Genomic DNA, 23151 nt, shown 5'->3' on the forward strand with positions numbered 1-23151 from the left:
CATAAGTCCTTCTCGGCCAAATCAGCCATGTACATCCAAAGGCTTAAATAAGGCCAGACTGGTCAACCATGGACCTAGCGCTCATTAGCAGGCATTTCACTGGCGCGCTGTCTTGTTCTCTATGCGGCACGTTCACGCACACCCCTTCTCTGTGCCCGAGATCCGCTAGATTCACCATTTTGGCCGACCGAACACCCAAAGACGAAGAACAGGTTAATCCCATGATCCATACTCCCATGTGTTATAGCTTCAATGAAAATGTATGCACTTTTCGTAATTGTAAATTAATTCACGCTTTCAGCTACTGTGGAGACGGGCATCCAAAGTCCATCTGTCCCCGGAGAATGCACACTCCCTCCAAAAAGAGAAAGTAAAGCCAACGCCCGTCAACATCCCCAAACTCAACAAAGCACTGAAGACACATCCTAACCGCTGTTTCATTCATTACCTGATCTCCAGACTCACTCAGGGTTTCTCGGCAGGTCTAACAATGCGTCCCCTCAATTCTTACATTTGCAACAACCTCCAGTCCGCTCTCAAAGAACCCGAAGTGGTCGATATTCTTCTGGCTAGAGAGGTAGATAAAGGATACATGATTGGCCCCTTGGATAATTCTCCCTTCTCAGTCTTTAGGATTAACCCAATAGGCATAGCGACACAGAAGTATTCCAGCAAAAAACGTCTAATCATAGACTCATCAGCTCCCCATAACATCGAACACGTCCCAAGCATTAACAGCCTGATTCCTCTCCCCAACTTTTCCCTGTTCTACGCCTCGGTCGACAATGCCATCCAACTCATCAAGACAGCCGGAAATGGGGCCTGGCTGGGCAAAGCAGACATCGTAGATGCCTTCAAAATCATGGCAAAAAAAATCAACCCTCCCAATGGCACCTGTTTGGCGTGCAATGGCGTAACAAACAGTACTTCTCCGTCAGACTCACTTTCGGCTGTCGCAGCAGCCCGCGCATCTTCGACAACTTATCGGAGGCACTCTGCTGGATTCTCATAAATAATCGCAAGCTGCCTTTTGTCCTTCACCTATTAGACAGTTTTCTCGTCATCGATTACCCAAATTCACAACCAGAGCAAAGCATCACCATTTTAAAAGACACCTTCAAAAAATTGGGCATCCCCCTGTTGTGAAAAATCTTAGAACTCAGAATGCCCCAAGAAGTAAAGTGATATGCCTTAAAGAATTATAATTGGTGTCATAGGACACATGGGAATAGACCCCACATGTTATAATAATTCTAAGGTAATATATAACTAACATATAAATAACCACACATGAGTCAGAAGGTAAACAAGAAAAAAAAAGGAAGTTTATTGTAATAATAAACTTAGTAAAAATAAAGGGACCCAGAGCTATCAGGCCTAGTAGAAGTGGGGGTGTAATCTGAGGACCCAGGCCTAGGAGAGGGAGAAGAAGGAGTATAGGCTGGGGATCCAAGCTCAGAATTAAAAGGAGAAGATGCTAAAATGGGAGAGAGAGGGCGGATATAGGCGAAAGGAGGAGATGAGGGACGAGGAGGAGAAGCAGGAGTTGTAAGCTCAGAGCAGCAAGGTTCAGCATGAGGACAGCCTTCAGTCTGAGTTCTCTGGTCCATGAGGTCAGTCATAGGAGTTTGGGTGGAGGAAGTGTGAGTCAAAGGTTTCTTCACAATGTGGGAGAGCATGAAAGGAAGCTCAGGAAGTTCAGGGGAACAAAGCTGTTCCAGGAACGAACAGAGCTCATGAGTGATATGACACAGATGAAAGCAACGATAGCCAGTCATGACCTCAGCAGGAACAGGCCTCTTGTAAGGAGAAGGGCGAGAAATCTAGACTGTCTGACCAGCTGGACGAACCTGCTGACTCTGAGGTTGAGGATCTTATGGGAAAGGGAGTACCCTTTAATAGAAATAGAGGAACTAAAGCTTAAAGTATGCATGAGCAAACCCAATCTGGAAATGACAGATTGAGATCATAATAAGTTCATAAGTTTAGAAAGCTTAAAGAGTCACCATAGAACTCCACATATATACAAAGCAACAATATAACAGCAAGAGCTTAGCAATAATAGCAATACAACATAATCAGTATAAGTAAGAACTTTTATAATAATCTAAACTCATAAAGTTAACATTTAATCAGTAGAAATCATAAACTGTAGAAAAATAGCAAGATAAGAAACGAGGAAACTTACTCATTGTAGCTGAAAAGAGGAATAATCCACAAGACGTCTGTCATGAGAGACGGAGTGACAAATGTGACAAGAATGAGGAAGTGAGACCTTCTTTTCTTATTTTTTTAATAACAATGACGAAAAAAGTCGGAAATAATAGGAAATCAAAAAGGTAGGAAAATCCATATATAGGCATATAAGTAGAGGTCGGGCTTTGATTCTGGCAAATAAGGGGAATTCAGAAAAACAGGATATTAGGTCACTTAGGAGGCGTATGAGGTAATTCTGGAAAATAAGGGGCTTTCAAAGAAGCCACGTAAATGATTAGGTGGGGCTTCAAGTACAGCTTTGAGAAATAATGGGAAATTGCCTGAAAGTATGTAAATTAAAAGAGGAGGCACCTAGAAGCACCAGGGTATATATTGAGGGGAATTTCTTGGGGAAGTTAGAACTTTTTGGGTTGCATGTGAATGCTCTGTTGGGTTTTTCAGTTGTTACTTTTGACTTAGAAATCTTTCCTTGAGCTCAATGGAATTGTTGGCTGATTGACTACAATAAAGAAGTTTGCTCATTCTCATCCTGGTCTGAGGAGTCTTCTCGTTGTTTTATTTGCAGTAGTTATAGAGTTATCATTTAAGTTTAGTTAAAATAGTTGATATTTGATCAAAAGTCTGAGAGTGCAATTCACAATGTGATATGTCCACTTGGAGGCGGGCTCTAAGTTCCGACACCCCTCTCAGATAAAAAAACAGTGGGACCCTCAAATACATTGGAATTCTTCGGAATTAATCTAGACAGCAATCTCATGCAAGCCTCGCTGCCCCTCGATAAAGTCGATCGCATTAGGGAAATCATGAAAGACACCTCGGCACACGACTCAATCTCAAAAAGAGAACTGCTTCCTCTTTTAGGACATCTAAATTTCGCTATGCGGATCATCCCGCAAGGTCGCTCCTTCATCTCTAGACTCCTCGACATTTCAAAAGCGGCAGAGAATCTGCACGATTCTATCACGTTGGACGCAGGTTGCAAATCCGAACTGCATTTCTGGTCCCTCTTATGTGCAGGATGGAACGGAATTTCTTTTTTTTACAACGACGCCTCCCCCGAACAGGTTTCCGAGGTCTTTTTAATAATCAGTGGTTCGCCAGCTCTTGGCCAAAATAATTGTTAACTCTCCCCCCAATGCTCTTTCTACGGCGCCATTAGAACTATACCCCATTGTCGTCGCGTGCATCCTCTGGGGTAACCTGTGGTCCAGGAAACGGATTCTCGTGTACTGTGATAACGAGGCAACCGTCCACATTATTAATAAAGGGCGTTCCTCAGTCCCCTTCATTAACAAGTTCCTAAGGCGCCATACGTGGACATGCGTTACCGGCAACTTTATACTGTGCGCGGCTCACATACCCGGCCTCGACAATAAAATAGCTGACTGTTTGTCTCGTTTCAAATTTCAGGAGTTCCAAGCTCTGTGCCCAGATGCCTCCCCTTCAGGCCTGCCTTGCCCAGCATTTGCCCGGACCACCCTCGACTAAGCTCCACTCTGCAATCCTACCTCTTTGCAGCTTTGCAGTACATGAGATCAAGCATAGCCAAATCCACACTAAAGGCCTACGATTCCGCATGGTTTCGCTTTGCTAGCTTCAGCGCTACCTTTACGGCCCTGTTTTGCCCGTCAACATCGCAATTGTGAGCGCTTATATCATACATTGTCTACAAGCTTTTTTATATTTGCAACCCTTCTCCATTAAAAGCCGTCACAGGCATCCAATTCCAGATGCTTGGACCCGTCCGTCTGCAGTCTGCTGGGGCATCCATCCATTCTCCTGCTCCTCGATGGCATCAGGAAAGGGACACCAAAAGGCACAGACAAGCGACTTCCTCTCACCCTCCCTCTCGTCAAAAAACTAGTTACTAAACTGAGATAGGGGTGCATTAGCCCTTATCAGGATCTTCTCCTGGAAGCGGTGTTTCTGTGCACTTTCTACGGTTTCCTCAGGGTGGGCAAATTCACGACACGCAACAATACATTCGACGCCACCCACGACCTCACGGTGTCCAATATCACCCTTGATGAACATTATTTTTCCATTTTTATAAAGCCCTCAAAGTCCGACAAAGATTCTAAAAGTATTCCCGTCGCCATCACTCGCACTAATACAGATTTCTGTCCCTTCTTTTCCATGTCCCGGTACCTGGGTCTTCGCCTTCACGCACATCCCGACGAACCGCTGTTCTTAACCGAGGAGAGCAAAGCCATGTCGAGATCCTGGTTTGCCGGACATCTACGCACGGCCTGCCAATCCTGCGGCCTCTCACCAGAACTCTTCACCCAGAGTTAATATTGAGTTTCCTGACTCGTATAGTGAATTTGGTGAGAATTGGATTTGGGGGAAATTTTGGCCCAAAAAAAACGTTGACCCGCCAGCTTAGCATTTTGAGTACTTTTTTGACCATCAGCTGCTAATCAGCTGTTTACGAGGCGCGCCAATCCGGCACGACTTCCTTAATTTCCCCTCCTTTAAATCCGCTCCCACGCATCGCTGCTGTGCGATTCAACACCCTCCTCCATCCCCGACTCCCCCCGCCAGAACCCGTCGCCAGCGCCAATTAAATTCTTCACGTTCTCCTCCCCCCTTCTGTCTTCATTCATTATTTATAAAAAAAAAAAAAAAAAAAAATGTAAAAAGCTATACGCACCTAGTGCAATTCTGGTTCTGATTCTGAGCTGTAATGGGGGGTCCATTCATTCTCCTGCACTGCCTCCCCACCCCATCCATGCAGGTGAATTTTCTTGGAAAATTCTCCAAGAACAGAACCATCCCACCAACACTAACTGTATGCTCACAATAACCTTCATTCACAAAGTGGACTTCACTGAACTGAAATGTTAGACAGTGTGTACAAAGAGCAAAAAAGTAAAAAAGTGTGCAAAACAGCATGTAAACAGTTTGTAAACAGTAAGAATGTAAACAGTCTGATGAATGTAAGCATGTAAACAGTTGATGAATGTAAGCAGCATGTAAACAAGTTGATAGATGTACATTAGAAGTGTATGTATGTGGTGTAGGTCTGTGCAGTCCATACAGATGATGTGTGTATATGTTGTGCTCAGTACAGTTCAGTTCAGTTATTAAGGAGTCTGATGGCTTGTGGGAAGAAACTGTTACACAAATGTTTCGGTACCTTTTTCCAGATGGCAGTAGGGTGAAGAGTGTGTGTGAGGGGTGTGTGGGGTCATCCACAATGCTGTTAGCTTTGCAGATGCAGCATGTGGTGTAAGTGTCCATGATGGAAGAGAGACTCCAATGACTTTCTCAGCGGTCCTCACTATCCGCTGCAGGGTCTTGCGATCCAAGATGGTGCAGTTCCTAAACCAGACAGTGATGCAGCTGCTCAGAATGCTCTCAATAATCCCTCTGTAGAACATGGTCAGGATGGGGGGAGGGTGCCTTTCTCAGCCTTCGTAGGAAGTAGAGACGCTGCTGGGCTTTCTTGGTGATAGAGCTGGTGTTGAGTGACACTCATTTATAAAGCGTGCGTACGCACAAAACGGGGCTGGAAACGTACGTACGCCAGTTCACACGCAAAGGTTGTGATCTATAAAAACGTGATGGGAGAATGTGCGCACCTTTAAGCAAACTTTGAGACGTGCGTACGCACATTCTGGAGACAAAGGGAATTGGCGACACAGATGGTGAGGACGTGAACTGAAGTTAGATTGTAGAAAATAAATGTGAGAAGAACGATTATAAGAATTAATTAATGACATTTAATTTTCACTCCATTTCATACGTTATATCCACATTATCATGAAGATTAAATCCAACAGTGTTATTTGTGCCGATTGTTTTAGGCTATATACATCTAGTTAAATCCAAACATAATTCAAAATGTATTAAAAAAATAATAATAATCAACGCTGCCTTACAGTCACATTGTCCACAATGGGAGCGCAGGAGGAGATGGCGCGACTACATGTGATACAGAATAGCATGAAATAGCCTTTTATTAGAGAACTGCAGAACACAGTGTAAAAACGAAATATTTTCCTTAATGTACATATATCATAAAATGTCAAAGTCTGCAAATACAGTCATGAAGCACAATCGCTACTCATCATCGGTCCTAACTATTACGGTGTTCATTACAAAACCGTCATGAAGAAACATGTGTTCACTATAACATTCATTCATTCATTCATTCATTCATTCATTTTCTACCGCTTTATCCGAACTTCTCGATTCACGGTTCACTGGCCCATGATGATGACTGGCTAATAATCCGATTTAGATGCCATCCCAGTCCAAATACAAGTCCTCACCACTCTGGGGTTCTTGGCAATCGGCTGTTTCCAGTTGGAATTGGCAGACAGGTAAATTATTTATATAAAAAAAATATAAGTAATCCTCAACTTTGTCTCTAAGACCTTTTTGTATATGAAATAATTCTATTGGAATCTATCATCTCACCCTATAGGTCTGGTATATCACAGCCGTCCCTGAGTGCCATAACTGAGTGCTCATTATAACGAGGTCCACTCTCGTGCCCACGTAGTGATTTGCATTGATTATTTATGGTTAAAAATGGGCGTGTACAGGGTGGGATATGAGGCTGGTTCACGCACGCACATCTGCGGGTGATCTGTGATTTATAAAGGGAACATTTCTTAGAGGAGTGCGTATGCATGGTTTTATAAATAGGAATATTTTTTGCCGTACGCCATTTTTGGGCGTACGTAAACTTTTAGTAGGGATCCTACGCACAGTTTTATAAATGAGACCCCGCTAGATGAACACCAAGAAATTTGGTGCTCTTAACGATCTCTACCGATGATCCGTAGATGTTCGCTCTGTGCTCTTCTGACGTCAACAACCATCTCTTTAGTTTTATCAACATTCAGAGACAGGTTGTTGGTTCTACACCAGGTAGTTAGCTGTTGCACCTCCTCTCTGTATGCTGACTCGTCGTTCTTGCTGATGAGACTCACCACTGTTGTGTCATCGGCGAACTTGATGATATGGTTTTATCTGTGCATTGCTGCACAGTCATGAGTCAGCAGAGTGAACAGCAGTGGACTGAGCACGCAGCCTTGAGGAGCTCCAGTGTTCAGTGTGGTAGTGTTGGAAATGCTGTTCCTGATCCGGACTGACTAAGGTAGTCCCAGCATGCTCAGCTTCCCAATCAGTTGTGGAGGGATGATTGTGTTGAATGCTGAACTAAAGACTATGAACAGCATTCGTACATAAGTGTCTTTATTGTCCAGATGTGTGAGGGCTAAATGGAGGGCTGTGGCAATGGCATCGTCTGTGGAGCAGTTTGGACGATACGCAAACTGTAGGGGGTCCAGTGAGGGTGATAGCAGGGTATTGATGTGCCTCATGACGAGCTTCTCGAAGCACTTCAAAACTAACGATAGTCATTGAGGCAGGACACTGTAGACTTCTTTGGAATGGGGACAATGGTGGTAGTCTTGAGGCACATAGGAACAACGACACTGCTCAGGGAAATGTTGAAGATATCCGTAAAGACATCTGCTAGCTGTTCTGCATATTCACTGAGCACCCTGCCAGTAATGTTGTCTGGGCCGGCAGCCTTCCTTGGGTTAACTCTGCATAGAGATCTCCTCACATCGGCCGTGGATAGACAGAGTACCTGGTCGTTGGGGGGAGGGATGGTCTTCCTTGGCGTTACGTTGTTCTGTACCTCGAACCGAGCATAGAAGTCGTTCAGCGCGTCTGGGAGGGGACGTCGCTATCACAAGCAGGTGAAGCTGTCTTGTAGTTCATGATCGCCTGAATGCCGTCTCGGAAGTGGCTGTGGATTGTCTGGGCATGTGGATTGTCTGACATGACTAAACCAGAGCCTGGCTGTAACGCCAATATAAATGTTTGGTTTTAAAGCAGACAACATGCCCTTGTTAACCCAACAAGTTCAGCCACTTGAGCTGAAAGAAAAAGAATGCAGTGAGCTTCAGGTACAACATTAGGTAAAGAAAAACCTGAAAACTGAGTTTGTAAAGCACGTAGTATTGGAGGGGGGTACAAACGGCTTTATTATTGTGTGGATAGGAAGAAAAATTGGAGTAGGAATGATCTTGAAGGATGAGTTTGTGAGGAATGTTTTACAGGTGAAAAGAGTGTCAGACAGGGTAATCAGTTTGAAGTTAGAAATTAAAGGGGTAATGTTGAATGTCATCAGTGGTTGTGCTCCACAAGTATGCTGTGAGTTAGAAGAGAAGGAGAGATTCTGGAGTGAGTTGAGATGAGGTGATAGCGAGTATTCCCAGATGGAAGAGAGTAGTGATTGGAGCAGACTTCAACAGGCATGTTGCTGAGGGGAACAAAGGTGATAATGAGGTGTTGGGTAGGTTTGGTATTAACCCTCTGGGGTCTGACCATTTTGTGACACTGGCAGAGGTTCTGACATGCTCTTACATTTGGTCTTTTTTCAGTTACTTCAAAACATATTAATGGCTAATATCACATAACACTGTATTCAGCACAAACTGGGCTACAATATTATGTAATTAAAATGTATGTACATGTTTGTATTTTTAAGTAAATGATGTTTATGCGTGGTTAGTAAAAAAAAGAAAAAGAAAAGTTGCTGAAATAAGGCCAAGAAACACATACTAAACATTTGTTCACAAACAACAAAGTTCTCTACTCTTGTAGAGTTGAGAATTTGCTACAAAAAGATGTAAAAACCATTTTACCCACTCATTCACATGAAACAATACATTGATTTAACTTTTGTAAGACAGTTTTTGTTGTGTAAAGGCAATATGCGAGGGTGGGTCAATGGTCATGAATATTGATGATTCACACCTGAGGAGGCCCAACCCCTAATGGCTTAGTCTGGATTGTGTTGACAAAAGAATCAGTGTGGGGAGACTCAAAGAGAAAATGTTTTGCTTGTAGTTTGATAAAATAGTGTACAATAAAGTACAAAAGACTTTTATATCTGTACTTGACAAAATAAGACTTATTTTACCAATGGTAAAAAAAACATGAACAATACAATAGAGTCAAGAGTCAAGAAGCTTTATTTATCTTTATATCTTTGAGAATTGAGTTTAAATGTTGTTATGCCATTGCTCAAAACAGTTCCTATTTAACTGAACACACAAGGGAACATTACATGTTTTGCATTTCCAAGGTGTGTCCTGTCTTTTCCCATGCACTGTCATGCAACGCACACATTTCCGGCGTCCAACAGTGGCAGTATTGCTTACCACTGAGGTCAGCTGAGCTACTGGAACTGGCACATGGGTACTCCTGGTCTGTTTTGGTTCTGCTCTATGTGTTATGTCACAGAGCTCTACAACGAGCTGTTCCATGAACTGTTTGTGGGTCATGTTACCATATAGTTCATTGTGAATAATGAAGGCATTGGTGGCAGCAATGTCCAAGAAGTGCAAAAAGATCTTTCTGTACCACTTCATTGTTTTGTGCTGTGCAGTGTAGTACTGTATCAGCTGATCAGAAAGGTCAACACCCCCCATGTGCTGATTGTAGGCTGTCACGGGTGCAGGACATGGAACTGTCTTTGTGCTCCATGTGTCTTGTGATTTTACCCTCCTCTGAACTGTCTCTCCTGTATAAGCAGGGTGTATTGTTGAACTGACAGATACCTCTCGTGTGTCCATCCACTTCACAAACAGTAGAGGTCCATTCCTAATCCATCTGATTGAGCCCCTGGCAGATTGCTTGGAGAGTGAATTTGCTGCATCCCGTGGGCATTCCTTCCTAAAGTCTCTGTAAGTCCCACAAGCACCAAACTTCATGGCAAACAAGTCTGTCAGGAGCTTTGGGCTTGTGTAAAAATTGTCCATGTACACATGGTACCCAGAGCCTAAAGTTTTACAGTCCAAAAGAGGGAAACTTTCCTGTGGGAAAGTTATTTTTCCCGGTGTACAATGAAAAGTTCACAGTATATCCATTTGAGGAATCTGCAAGCACAAACAACTTGAAGCCCCACTTGGTTGGTTTAGCTTTCATGTACTGCGTCATTCCTGTGTTTGCTTTGCATGCCACCATTCTTTCATCCACAGCCAAGTTTCTTTTAGGATGATAGAAGTTTATACAAGCTTGACGGATAGTGTCCATAAGAGGTTTGACCCTGAAAAGACGGTCATGTTTGGCTGTGCCCCTTTTCCTGTCATTTACCTTGTCTTCTTCTGGGTGACTCATGTGCACATTCCATGAAATAGTGCGGTATCTATCTCTTGACATTACTTTGGCTGGAAAAGCCACAGAGAAAACATTGTCCTGTCTCCAGTAGTCCCTGATGGAGATCAACTTTACCATGGCCATATAAAATAGCAGTCCAATGTAGCGGTACATCTCAGCGGCGCTGACATCTTGCCATTTGTACTTGCAACCCTTTGCTGTTGCCCTGGCAGCCTGAGCATTGGTGTTATGGCATAGAGTTGACACTGCATTCTCATGAAAAAACATTTTGAAGAGACTCAGGGGTGTGTGTGCATCTGCAGGACTCAGCTGTGGTCCAGGTTCCCGTGCAGGAAAGAAACTCAATGTGTGTGGAACCACATCAATATCAGTCTCTGTTTTCCATGACAGAATGGACTGCCTGCTGATTGCCTGGATGTTGGTCTTGAGCCTCTTTACAACAGGTGCATCATCACTGTCAGTGTTAAATCTGTAAATAAATAAATAAATGGTAAGGGTTAGAAATTTTTTTAATTTATAATAAAATATTAAATAAAATTATTACTCAGTATTTTACTGTAGCAGTGACACTTTAATAAACTGTACTTACACATTAGTCTCAGTTTCTTTGAGAACTGAAAGAGACCTACAGCGTGTGTGAGTAGCAGGTGACGGTAAAGGTGATGCAGACACATTCCTAAAAAAAAAAACATAATTAGTCTCATCGTGTATTTTCCAAAGTACTAAGCAACACAGTAATAATAGTAATATATAACTAATATATACTAATATACAATATAACAGAAAAATGGGTACAAGTGGACGTACCCTCTTGCGCGTATCAGCCGAAGGTGAACGTGTTGCAGCCACATTCCTAAAAAAAATATCATAATTAGTGTCATGTATTTTCAAAGTACAAAGTAACACACCAGTATTCCTAATACTGAGAACATAAAAAAGGGTAAATGTGGCTTACACTGGATGAATGTCGCTCGCGTTACTGCGTGCCCTCGTGCGCGTATCAGCCAAAGGTGAACGTGTTGCAGTCACATTCCTAAAAAAATATCATAATTAGTATCATGTATTTTCAAAGTACAAAGTAACACAATTAATATAATGTATAAAGAATGGTTACATGTGGACATACTCCTTATTGTTCTCGTTGCTGCGTGCCCCCGTGCGAGCATCAAACGAACGTGAAAGTGTTGCAGCCGGTGCAGGCGAAGACAAGAGTGATGCAGCCACATTCCTACAAAAGTTTTTAATAATTAAAAACATAGCTGAGATAAAATAATTGGGTACAGAGATGCGCTGTATATGTTTGTTAACGGGCCATTACCGGACATATTTATGGCTAAACATTAACACATGACATATCTCTGGGCACATTTACAGCTCATCGACACCACATCGATACATTTACACCCGAACAGATAGTCACGTAAACAAGACTAGTTGAGGCATAAACACTAGTCAAAATATATTCTAAATAGTGATATTGCTATATAACATATTGTATATTCACTTTACATTAATCAGCATACAGCTTACTAAGAACTAATATTTTAAGGTAAATAAAAGTTGCCAATAACGAGACGTTTCTATAAAGTCACTCTTAATATCTGCTTGCAAATAGTCTGTATACAATACAGTATATATAATTTTACATCACACAAGATTTCAACAAATGTAAGGAAAACTTACTCTTCAGAAATTATATCCTCAGCTGGATCAAGTCGCTCTTCAAAATACAAACGTTCGTCGTCGGAGTCCTGCTCTTCATCTGAGGAAACGGTCAAGTTCACAGAGATGTCTGAATGCACACCCTGCTTATTTTCTTTATTTGCCAAAAGCACAGCATTTTGTTGTTAATATGAAGGCACTCAAATAAAAGTAGACACTTCACAGTTTCGAATGATGTATTACATGTATGTGTATGACTATGAATGACGGAGTATTTTAAGTGGACTTCACGTCGAAGAGGAAAAAATGCGCCAAAGACGCGCCGGCGCGTCTTTCGACCCCAGAGGGTTAAGGAAAGGAACCTAGGAGGACAGACGGTGGCCTTTGGCTGTAAATGGTGGCCTTTGGGTGGAAATGGCTGTAGTTAACACTTATTTCCAGAAGAGAGAGGAACATAGAGTTACATGTACATAGAGCTACATTCTATGTAGACGAGACAATCTGAGAGAGATTACTGACTGCAAAGTGATGGTAGGAGAGAGTATAGCCAGACAGCATCGGATAGTGATGTGTAGGATGGCTCTGCTGGTCTTTGGGTGGTTAGTAAGACCTTCCGAATGACTTAGCAACTACAGCAGATGTGATCAGGGAGACAGGAAGAAGGGTGCTAGGTGTGTCACTGAAAGGAGAAAAGAAGATAAGGAAACATGGTGGTGGAATAAGGAAGTACAGGACAGCATTCAGAGGAAGAGACAAGCTAAAAAGAAGTGGGACGTTGAAAGGACGTAAAGAAAGTAGACAAGATTACAAGAAATTACAGCACAGAGTGAAGAGGGATGTGGCAATGGCCAAACCGAAAACATATGATGAGTTGTATGCCAGAGTAGACATGAGTGAAGGTGTGAAGGAAAGATAGAGATGGGAAGGATGTACAACAGATAAGGTTGATTAAGGATAGAGATGTAAAGGTGCTGACAGGCAAGAAGAGTGTAGAGAGAAGATGGAATGGGTATTTTGAGGAGCTGATGAATGAGGAAAATAAGAGGGGGAAAAGGGCAGAAAAGGTGAATATGGTAGAGCAAGAAATAGCAAAGATTAGAAAGGATAAGCTGAGGAAGTCTCTGAGGAGAATCAAGAGTGAAAAAATTGTTAGGCCAGGTGACATAACTGTGGAGATATGGAAGTGTCTAGGAGAGACAGAAGTGGAGTTTCTATCTAGATTGTTCAGCAGGATTTTAGAGAGTCAGAAGATGCCTGAGGAATGGAGGAGAAGTGTTCTAGTTCAGATCTTTAAGAACAAGGGTGATGTGCACTAAAGCTATGGGAAAGAGTAGTGGAGGTTAGGCTAAGAAAGTAAGTGGATATTTGTGAGCAGCAGTATGGCTTCATTCCCAGATAGAGCACAACTGATGCAATTTTTGCTCTGACATTGTTAATGGAGAAGTACAGAAATGGGCAGAAGGAGCTGCGCTGTGTCTTTGTAGGTTTAGAGAAAGCATAAGACAGGGTGCCGAGAGAGCAGCTATGGTACTGTATGAGGATGGCAGGAGTGGCAGAGAAGTACATCAGAGTAGTTCAGTATGTGTATGAGAGGAATATGAAAGCAGTGAGATGTGCGGTAGGTCAGACAGAGGAGTTCAAGCTGGAGGATCAGCTTCAAGGATCGGCCTTAAGTCCCTACTTGTTTGCTACTTTGATGGACAGTTTGACAGATGAAGTCAGACAAGAATGTCCATAGACAATGATGTTTACGGATGACATTGTGATCTGTAGTGAGAGTAGACAGCAGGTGGAGGAACACCTGGAAAGGTGGAGGTCTGCTATGGAAAGAAGAGGAATGAAAGTCAGTCATAGTAAAGCAGAATACATGTGTTTGAACAAGAGGGAGGGAAGTAGAACAGTGAGGTTACAGGGGCGTCAGGTTACTGAGGTCAAGGTGTGTCCAATGGCTCAATTTATAAACAATTTGAGTGATATTTTAAAATATTTATCACTAATTAGTATTGGAGAAGGTCATGGAAGATGCATTTAACATTCAAACAAGCTGTTTAAAATATCTGTCTTCAGTGTTTTATTTTAGGGTTTTATGGGACATTTATGTGCCAGATGGTGATCACAGTATTGTTTCAGTGGATAATCTGAACTGTAGATGAGTGTCATGCACATATATGATATGTACCTTCTAACTGCTGATATGATAAATCAGTAAACACTGTTAGGTTCTTATGCCAGGACTCATATGCTCATATTGAACATTCAACAGAAACTTACCACTGTTCTATAAATGTTTAATTATTCATATACAAACTATCCACTGCAAACCAAGATCATCTGAATTTGGTCACTATGAAGAGCAGCATTTATAATATAGGGCAATTAAGAACACTAAGATCATTAAGATAAAAAAATCTTAATGACGCTTAGTGAAACTTTAAAAGAAATGAATTTACTAGTGGTAAATTTAGACATACATCCGAAATAATGTCCTAGTTAACACAATGGCAAAGTTTGTTCCTGTTTATATGCGTTCAATTTTACAGTATTTTCTCATTTGTAGTTGGCTGTATTCTGCCATAAATATGTGTTGTGGTTTATGCTTACTAGTTTTCCGTATAATCCTGCTTCATTTCATTAAAACAGATTTTTGTAATAAATATATTAGATATAATATAATAATCAATTATTTTGTTATCTATACCCTGATATGGGAACAATCTATCCAGTTAATCCAATTAAATATCTTTAATTGACCTGATGGTTCTGGTCGTTCACAAGCCACAACCCAGACCCAGATGATAAGGTGATAATAGTTGGCTAATGGCTATGAAATGGCCTGTTGTTGAACTGTGTCTTTGTCCTCAGTTGTACTTAAAGGAGACTCCTGATTTTAAGTAATTTGTAATTTTAATTTAGGTCTTTACTGAGAAGACTGCTGTGAAATTATTGTGATTTAAGAATAAGATCACTTCAAGTTTTCTTTCATTAAACAAACAAACAAACAAACAAACAAACAAACAAACAAACAAACAAACAAACAAATAAATAAATAACTGTGATGTTGCAGTTAATTATTTCTTAGTTTCCTGAAAAATACATAATACAAATAAGTAATGGAAGAAATAGGTAAACCTTAACATAGTCGATAGGAAATGGGTTTTTATAGTCCTAAAAATATTAAGTATGATTTTACTTTGAAATATTACATTTGCAACAATAGTCTTGATGCTGAAGGTAGACATATTTTTTTGTTTGACAGTGTAGCCGGTTGACTGGGAAATACGAGTTTAAAGACTTTTTTAGTTGTAATGAGTAAATAATTAATTTATTGAATAGGTTAATGTTATCAAAACCTGTTAAATGTATTTTTTTCACTTAACTAAAGCTTATATTCACTGCTTTATGATTCTTGTGAGAGATTCCTATCAGTTGTTGCAGGTGGGGCCTTAAGGCAGGCTTGCTCAGTAGCATCGTGTGTGCAGACAGAGACTGGTGATTTTATTCTCTCATAATTATCTTGCATTTATTTAAATTCACATGAATGTTTAATGATGTTGTGTGTGTGTGTGTGTGTGTGTGTGTGTGTGTGGGGGGGGGGGGGGGGGTTCTAACTTATTTCTCCATGTGCTGTTTTTCCCTCAGATCCTAATTTTGAGTTTGAATGTAAAAGTAAACATAAAATATTAAATGACTTGTGAGGTCAAAACCCTTTACATAATGAGAAACAAGTTTATATGCAGTATATAGTGAAAAGTAACTTCTAGTGAAAATCTGAGAAGTTTACTTTTTCATTATTGGCATAATGTGGAAAAATTTACAACATATACTGTATGAAATAGTATTTTCCATACTTTAATGTGATGTTTACTTTATTTTAGAAACTTATGCAGACAATACAAATGGCAAATTAAACCAATATATTGATCACTTGTTGAACTTGTTCTGGGACTTTGTCTATACTGTAACAAAGAATTAATGTATTTACACATTTGCTTCTGCATGTCAGTGTGTGCAGCAATGCCAAAGTTTGCTCCATTTTATTTTCATTAAATGTTACAGTATTTTCTCAGTTGTAGTTGGCTGTAATTCTGCCATAAATATGTTGTGTATTAGACTAGTTTGTCCTAATGTGAAACGCTGATGTAGCATAATTTTTGTATGAATCTTAAACACTTAGTTACACGATATAAGAACAATCCCTCCAGTCACTGCATATCTTTAATTGACCAGATAGTTATAGACGTATACCTGGCAAACCCCAGACTCAGATAATAAAGGTGCTAATAGTTGACTAATGGCTGAGAATGGGCCTGTTGTTGGACTGTGTCTTTGTCCTCAGGTGTACTTAAAGGAGATACCCTGACATTTTAGTTGAGGTCCTCACTGAGAAGACTGCTGAGAAATTTCTGGGATTTAAGAAAAAGTTCACTTCAACTTGGTAAGTCTTTTTTCTTTCTTTCTTTCTTTCTATAAATCAAATAAATAAATAATGCATTTAATTTGATATTTTCTAAACATTACTATACATATTTAGACATCGTTACTTTCAAATATTATATTTGCAACATTAGTCTTTATGCTGAAGGTTGATGGGTTATATTTATAGTTAATATAGTATGGCAGCATATGTTTAGTTATGGAATGGTTCTGTTATTAGAAAAAATAATCCTCTCTTATTGCTAAAGAACAAAGTTAGATTTTACCTGTCAAGCCACTAAATGACCAGAAACCATGCAACGTATGCAAACTCTTGTCCAGGACACCTGTTGGCAGCTCTATTTTTGAGGGAGCTGTATATTTAACTGAACATGGATAGCATTCTAGATAACACTAAACTCTTCGGCATGAGTTTTGGCCTTGTTTATGTACTTGCAACTTTTCAGTTTCTGTGACTGATGAATAAAGCACATGATACTTGTTTAGCACCTAATAATCTAGGATGTTTTGTCTACTGTTCTGCTACACAGTGAAACATCGTCATCTGGCTGTCTTCACACAATAAATCACCACAGAGGGATCTGTGCAGAATGGGCAAGAAAATCATTCACTACTGCTCACAGTGTGGGAAGAGTTTTGCCAAGCCGTGTATTCTCAAACAACATATGTACATTCACACAGGAGAGAAACCATATTGCTGTTCACAATGTGGACGGAGTTTTAGACTACTAAGTCACTTAAACAGACATAAGCTTGTTCACTCAGGAGTAAAGCCGTATCAGTGCTCAAAGTGTGAGAAGAGTTTTACACAAGCAATTAATTTAAAAAGTCACCAACGCATTCACACTGGAGAGAAGCCGTATCAGTGCTCAAACTGTGGGAAGAGTTTTACAGAAGCAAGTAATTTAAAAAGCCACCAACGCATTCACACAGGAGAGAAGCCCTATCATTGCTCCCAGTGTGAGAAGGGTTTTAGAAATGTATATGATTTAAAAATCCACCAGCACATTCACACAGGACTGAAGCCATATGTTTGCTCACACTGTGGGAAGAATTTTAGAAATTCAAATGATATGAATACTCACGAACGCATTCACACAGGAGAGAAGCCGTATCAGTGCTCACACTGTGGGAAGAGGTTTTCCAGTCTTAGTAATATCAAAAAACACATGCGCATTCACACAGGAGAGAAACCATATCACTGTGCACAATGTGGATGGAGTTTTAGACAACTAAGTCACTTAAACAGACATAAGCTTGTTCACTCAGGAGTAAAGCCATATCAGTGCTCACAGTGTGGGAAGAGTTTTACACAAGCAATTAATTTAAAAAGTCACCAACGCATTCACACTGGAGAGAAGCCGTATCAATGCTCACAATGTGGGAAGAGTTTTACAGAAGCAAGTAATTTAAAAAGTCACCAACGCATTCACACAGGAGAGAAGCCCTATCATTGCTCACAGTGTGAGAAGGGTTTTAGAAATTTATATGATTTAAAAATCCACGAGCACATTCACACAGGACTGAAGCCATATGTTTGCTCACACTGTGGGAAGAATTTTAGAAATTCAAATGATTTGAATACTCACGAACGCATTCACACAGGAGAGAAGCCGTATCAGTGCTCAAACTGTGGGAAGAGTTTTACACGAGCAAGTAATTTAAAAAGTCACCAGCGCATTCACACAGGAGAGAAGCCGTATCAGTGCTCCCAGTGTGGAAAGAGATTTACACGATCAAGTAGTTTGAAAAAACACCAACGCATTCACACAGGCTGAAAACTAACCAAAGTATTCATCTGTATCACTACTTACACTGTGGGGATAATAATAATAATAATAATAATAATAATAATAATAATAAAAACTCACCAGCACCTTCACACTGGAGTGAAACCATATTATGGTTCATATTGTTAAAAAAAGAGTTATACATAATAAACTGTTTTGAAAATCCACCAATCTATTCACAATAGTGAGAAATGTATTGCTGATCAAAGTGTGATTGTTTTAAAAAGTTCCTCATTTGCATGCATTGCTTAATTAGTGGATCAGAAGAAGGCGTTTTTGGTGTGGACGGCAGAAGGGGCTTTTGAAATGTTGAAAGACCTTTATATTGGAAAGCCTTTCCAACTGTATGTCTCCGATAAACATGGGTTTTCTAATGCCATTTTATCTCAGTAATGGAGTTAGCAGCCAATAACCTCTCATGTGTGTAAAATAGGCTATGATGTGATATTTTCTTTACCAGAGTTGACACTTAAGAGGGACAAGTCACTTAATCTGTCAGACAGGAGGATAACCATTTTGGATGGTGAGCAACATGATTGATAACTTCTACTAGCACCATGAATCCATGGCAGGATTTGGAAAGTCAACCACTACCACATACGGATCTAACTTTTTTGTAGATGGTCATCCTTAGTGGCCTAGAGGGCAATTTGGCTGTTTACCCAGTTGTCACCTTGTCATGAGGTAACAGGTTTTGTTATACAGCCGAGGAACCATGTTCAGTGCAATTGTTCAGTCACCACTTTGGTTCCACCTGGGCACAGAGAGGCCTTTATTTTATGGATTAGTTGTTCTGGTTTTGGTTGTTTTATTCTGTGTTTTTTTTTCTTCTATGATTGGCACCATTAAACAAGCTGTGGTGGTTAAACAGGGGGCTGCTAAGCCACTTCTTAGGCATTTCCCAGATGCTCTCCAGTTTTGGTGTTTTGCTGTGTTTTCCTTGTCATTTATCTACCTTTTTATTATTATTATTATCCTTAATTCCATTCCTTTTTATGTTTGAATACCTGACAGACATGTCATACTCTGTATGTATGTGTATGTGACAAATAAAATTTGATTTGATTTGATTTGAAAAGCAATATTCAAAATATTTGCAAAATATATTCTGTTAATACTCTTCACTCATTTGATCGCAAACATTATTGATTCTTGTTACCTGTTTTTCTGTTGGTTATGGCTGTAATAAATTATTTTTTGAGCTAATTCATTGTTCCAGTGTAGCAGTGACAAATAGTCTGTTTGAGGCAGTCTGTAATTTCTAATTGTTGCATATTTGAGCCATGTGTGACATCAAGATTTTTGTCTGGCACTCAGGTGAAATGAACTTCCCCTGAGCCTCTGTCTTCCTGAAATTAACTTAAACTAATGCTTATTTTTTCCTGTTTGTAATATGTATTTAAAAATGTTCTATGTTTCATCCTCACAGACAGGCAGTACTTTTGTAAGTAGAAGAACCGATGCAGCATATGAGTTGGCTAAACAAGCAGCACTGGGGCATTCAAACATATTTGTAGTTGTGTGAACCTGTTAGAATTCTCTGGTTCACTTGGTGAAGAAGCCTGATAAGTGCTGCTGCTGCTGCTACCTCTGCTGATGTCATGGATGATGTTGCAAATGAACCATGCAAAGACAATGTCTGAATAACAAATATCTTTGAAATTTAATCAGATGAACAGGGAGTATTTATACAAGAGATAGGTGTGATATTCAATGATATCTATTGATAAACAAAAGATGTCAGCAGAAACAGACATGGAGGTTGACATGCTTATTGTCAGTTTGGTAAGTTTCTTACAAAAATTATCTAAATTATAGAAAAAGAAACTCTTAGAATGTATGTGTTTGGTTTATCAATACAGAAAAGAAAGACTATCTAAGACAAAACAAAGGATAAGATGGTCATAAGATTTGGTCATAAACAAATGTCACAGCCCAGGGGCTCGTTTCAATAAGGAGGTTCCACCAACTCTGAGTTAATCTTGAACTCTGAGTTGATTTACCCAGAGATGGGAAACTCTGAGTTTTCGGTTACAGAACAGCTGAAATTAGTAAGTTTTATCAACTCCAAATTGACTGACTCTGAGTTATGCATGTGCACCACAACTATAAAAAGCCATTATCAATGGAGCGCAGATATAATGAGTCACCATTGCAACAACGTGCATATTTCTCACCAGCAGAACTGTTTATGACAATGCAGAAATGCGTAAGTTTACATTTTATTTACTTTTATAGTGTTGGGTATCATTTAATTACTAAGTAATCTAAATACTGTAATTAAATTAAAGACTATAAAACAATTCTGTATAAAACAACAGTGGATTTAACATCAAATTTTAAAAGGTATCTTTTTAATGTAACCTTCTCCCTCTAGTTACACACTTTGGTCAATTCAAGGATGATTCATGCAATTGTATATTGTTTATTTGAAAGCATTAGAAATGCAGTTTCTTGTCTCTCCTTATTGTTCAAGTGGTTGAGGTTGATTTGGGATTTAGAAAGTAATTAATAAGTAAGTAGAGATAGAGATAGTAATGATTACATTAATCTAATTAGACTTGTAATTTGTAGTTAGTAATTAAGAAATATTTAAGTAAAAAAATTTTAAGTAAAATCCCAACTGTTATAATATCAGAGGTGAAACTAGAAGAAGTATTTTATTAAACCTATTAATTTAATTTTCATGTATAGGTGCAATCCTGCTGGCATTAAAAGAATGTGGCAGCAGCTTAAAATGAAATCTAAAAAAATAATTCAATCAGGGAAGCCTTGAGCATATCATAGGTGTAGGGTACCGGGCTTTCAAACATTTGACATATTAAATAACTAAATAGCATTCAGTGTCTAGCAGCATTTTTGACATAGGTCTAAATGTTCATTCTCATTTGACTACTCAGCCAACAGAAAGAAGGCAGAGGCTCGCAAAACTGGGGGAGGACCTGCACCACCACCTCTAACAAATAGAAACCGTTTCTGCTGCCACAGAGATGCTTACAGAGGTAATGTTAATATTATGTGTCCACACATCAAACAATCTACACATTTACATTTCTTCACCTTTTTATGTGGAGTAGCCTATAGAATCTAAGTTTATATCTATAAATGCTCATTCTTATTTCTTAAAGAATTATTATTATTATTATTATTATTATTATTATTATTACTTATTAATTACTGAATTACAGACAGGCAGCAGCTAGTGCGACTGGGAAAACTCAAATCCAGCACCCGCACCATCAGCACTGGCGCTCCTCAGGGCTGTGTCCTCTCCCCACTGCTCTTCTTTCTGTACACTAACGACTGCACCTCTAATGACCCCTCTGTCAAGCTCCTGAAGTTTGCAGACGACACCACACTGATCGGCCTCATTCAGGACGGGGACGACTCTGCTTACAGACTGGAGGTTGAACGGCTGTCTGTCTGGTGCAGTCTTAACAACCTGGAGCTGAACACGCTCAAGACAGTGGAGATGATCATGGACTTCAGGAGAAACCCCCCTGCTCTCCCCCCACTAACCATCATGGACAGCATTGTTACAGCAGTGGAGTCATTCAGATTCCTGGGAACCACAATCTCCCAGGACCTGAAGTGGGACATTCACATTGACTCCATTGTGAAAAAGGCTCAGCAGAGGTTGTACTTCCTTCACCAGCTGAGGAAGTTCAACCTGCCACAGGATCTGCTGAAACAGTTCTACACTGCAATCATTGAATCCATCCTCTGCACCTCAGTGACTGTTTGGTTCAGCTCAGCCACCCAATCCGACCTCAGGAGACTACAGAGGGTAGTCCGGACAGCTGAGCGAATCATTGGCACAACTCTCCCCACTCTCCAAGATCTGTACTTCTCCAGAGTGATCAAAAGGGCAAAGAAAATCACTCTGGACCCCTCACATCCAGCACACACACTCTTCGAACTGTTGCCATCTGGTCGACGCTACAGAGCCCTGAGCATTAAAATGACTAGGCATAGGAACAGTTTCTTCCCTCAGGCAATCCATCTGATGAACACTTAACATACATCTGATGAACACTTAACATACACAGAACAAACTCTATTCTTACATTATTTACACACACTTACTTATTTATATTTCAATTTGCACATTTGTATTTCAATTTGCACATTTATATTTCAATTTGCACATCTATATTTCAATTTGCATATTTATCCACTGTACATACAACTGCCTTTATTATCCACTGTACATACAACTGCCTTTATTATCCACTGTACATACAACTGCCTTTATTATCCACTGTACATACAACAGCCTTTATTATCCACTGTACATTCAACTGCCTTTATTATCCACTGTACATACAACTGCATTTATTATATATGTGTTCATGTCCTATCAATGCCATTCTGTTTTTACACTGTGGAGCTTCTGTACTAGAGCAAATTCCTCGTATGTGAAAACATACTTGGCAATAAAGACCTTTCTTTCCTTTTCCTTTCCTATTACTAAATTTATTTCTTAAAGAAATGTAAGGAAACGCGAAGCATCTGCTCAGATGTAAGAGCACGGCCACGATGGCTGTTGTTTCTGATGTAAGGATAGATGAGATTATGGATGTATCTTATTGACTGTAAAGAAAAACGGTACCGCTCAAATACAAATGCATAGGGATATGACAATAAATCCACTCTGGGCCTCAAAATTCTTTCCCGATGTAAATGTAACTCCCTATGAATTAATACAGCCTCTTCATCAACAGGATCATCCATAAAAGGATTTGATCCTCTCTGCGTAACTAAAATGTGTGCAATGAATGAGGTAATCACTTCCTTTTTAAAAAAGGGGAGGAGAGCGAAAGAAACTCTGGGTTTAGAGAAGAAAACCTGCTCCCAACCAGGTTAGGTTCACAGAGTAAGTTACTATGGTAACTGACTC

The 23151-nt window shown here is 39.9% G+C and overlaps 1 protein-coding gene across 1 annotated transcript in view; it reads left to right on the top strand.

Annotated features, from left to right (window-relative positions):
• LOC132847676 (uncharacterized) overlaps window positions 1–23151 on the top strand; it is a 240621-nt gene that overhangs the window by 147553 nt on the left and 69917 nt on the right. Inside the window, 1 exon segment of the mRNA XM_060873178.1 lies at window positions 17143–18234. Within this exon segment, the coding sequence (XP_060729161.1) occupies window positions 17143–18234 (1092 nt within the window).

The sequence above is a fragment of the Tachysurus vachellii genome, chromosome 6 (genome assembly GCF_030014155.1).
Source record: "Tachysurus vachellii isolate PV-2020 chromosome 6, HZAU_Pvac_v1, whole genome shotgun sequence".
In the NCBI taxonomy this organism is placed as follows: domain Eukaryota; kingdom Metazoa; phylum Chordata; class Actinopteri; order Siluriformes; family Bagridae; genus Tachysurus; species Tachysurus vachellii.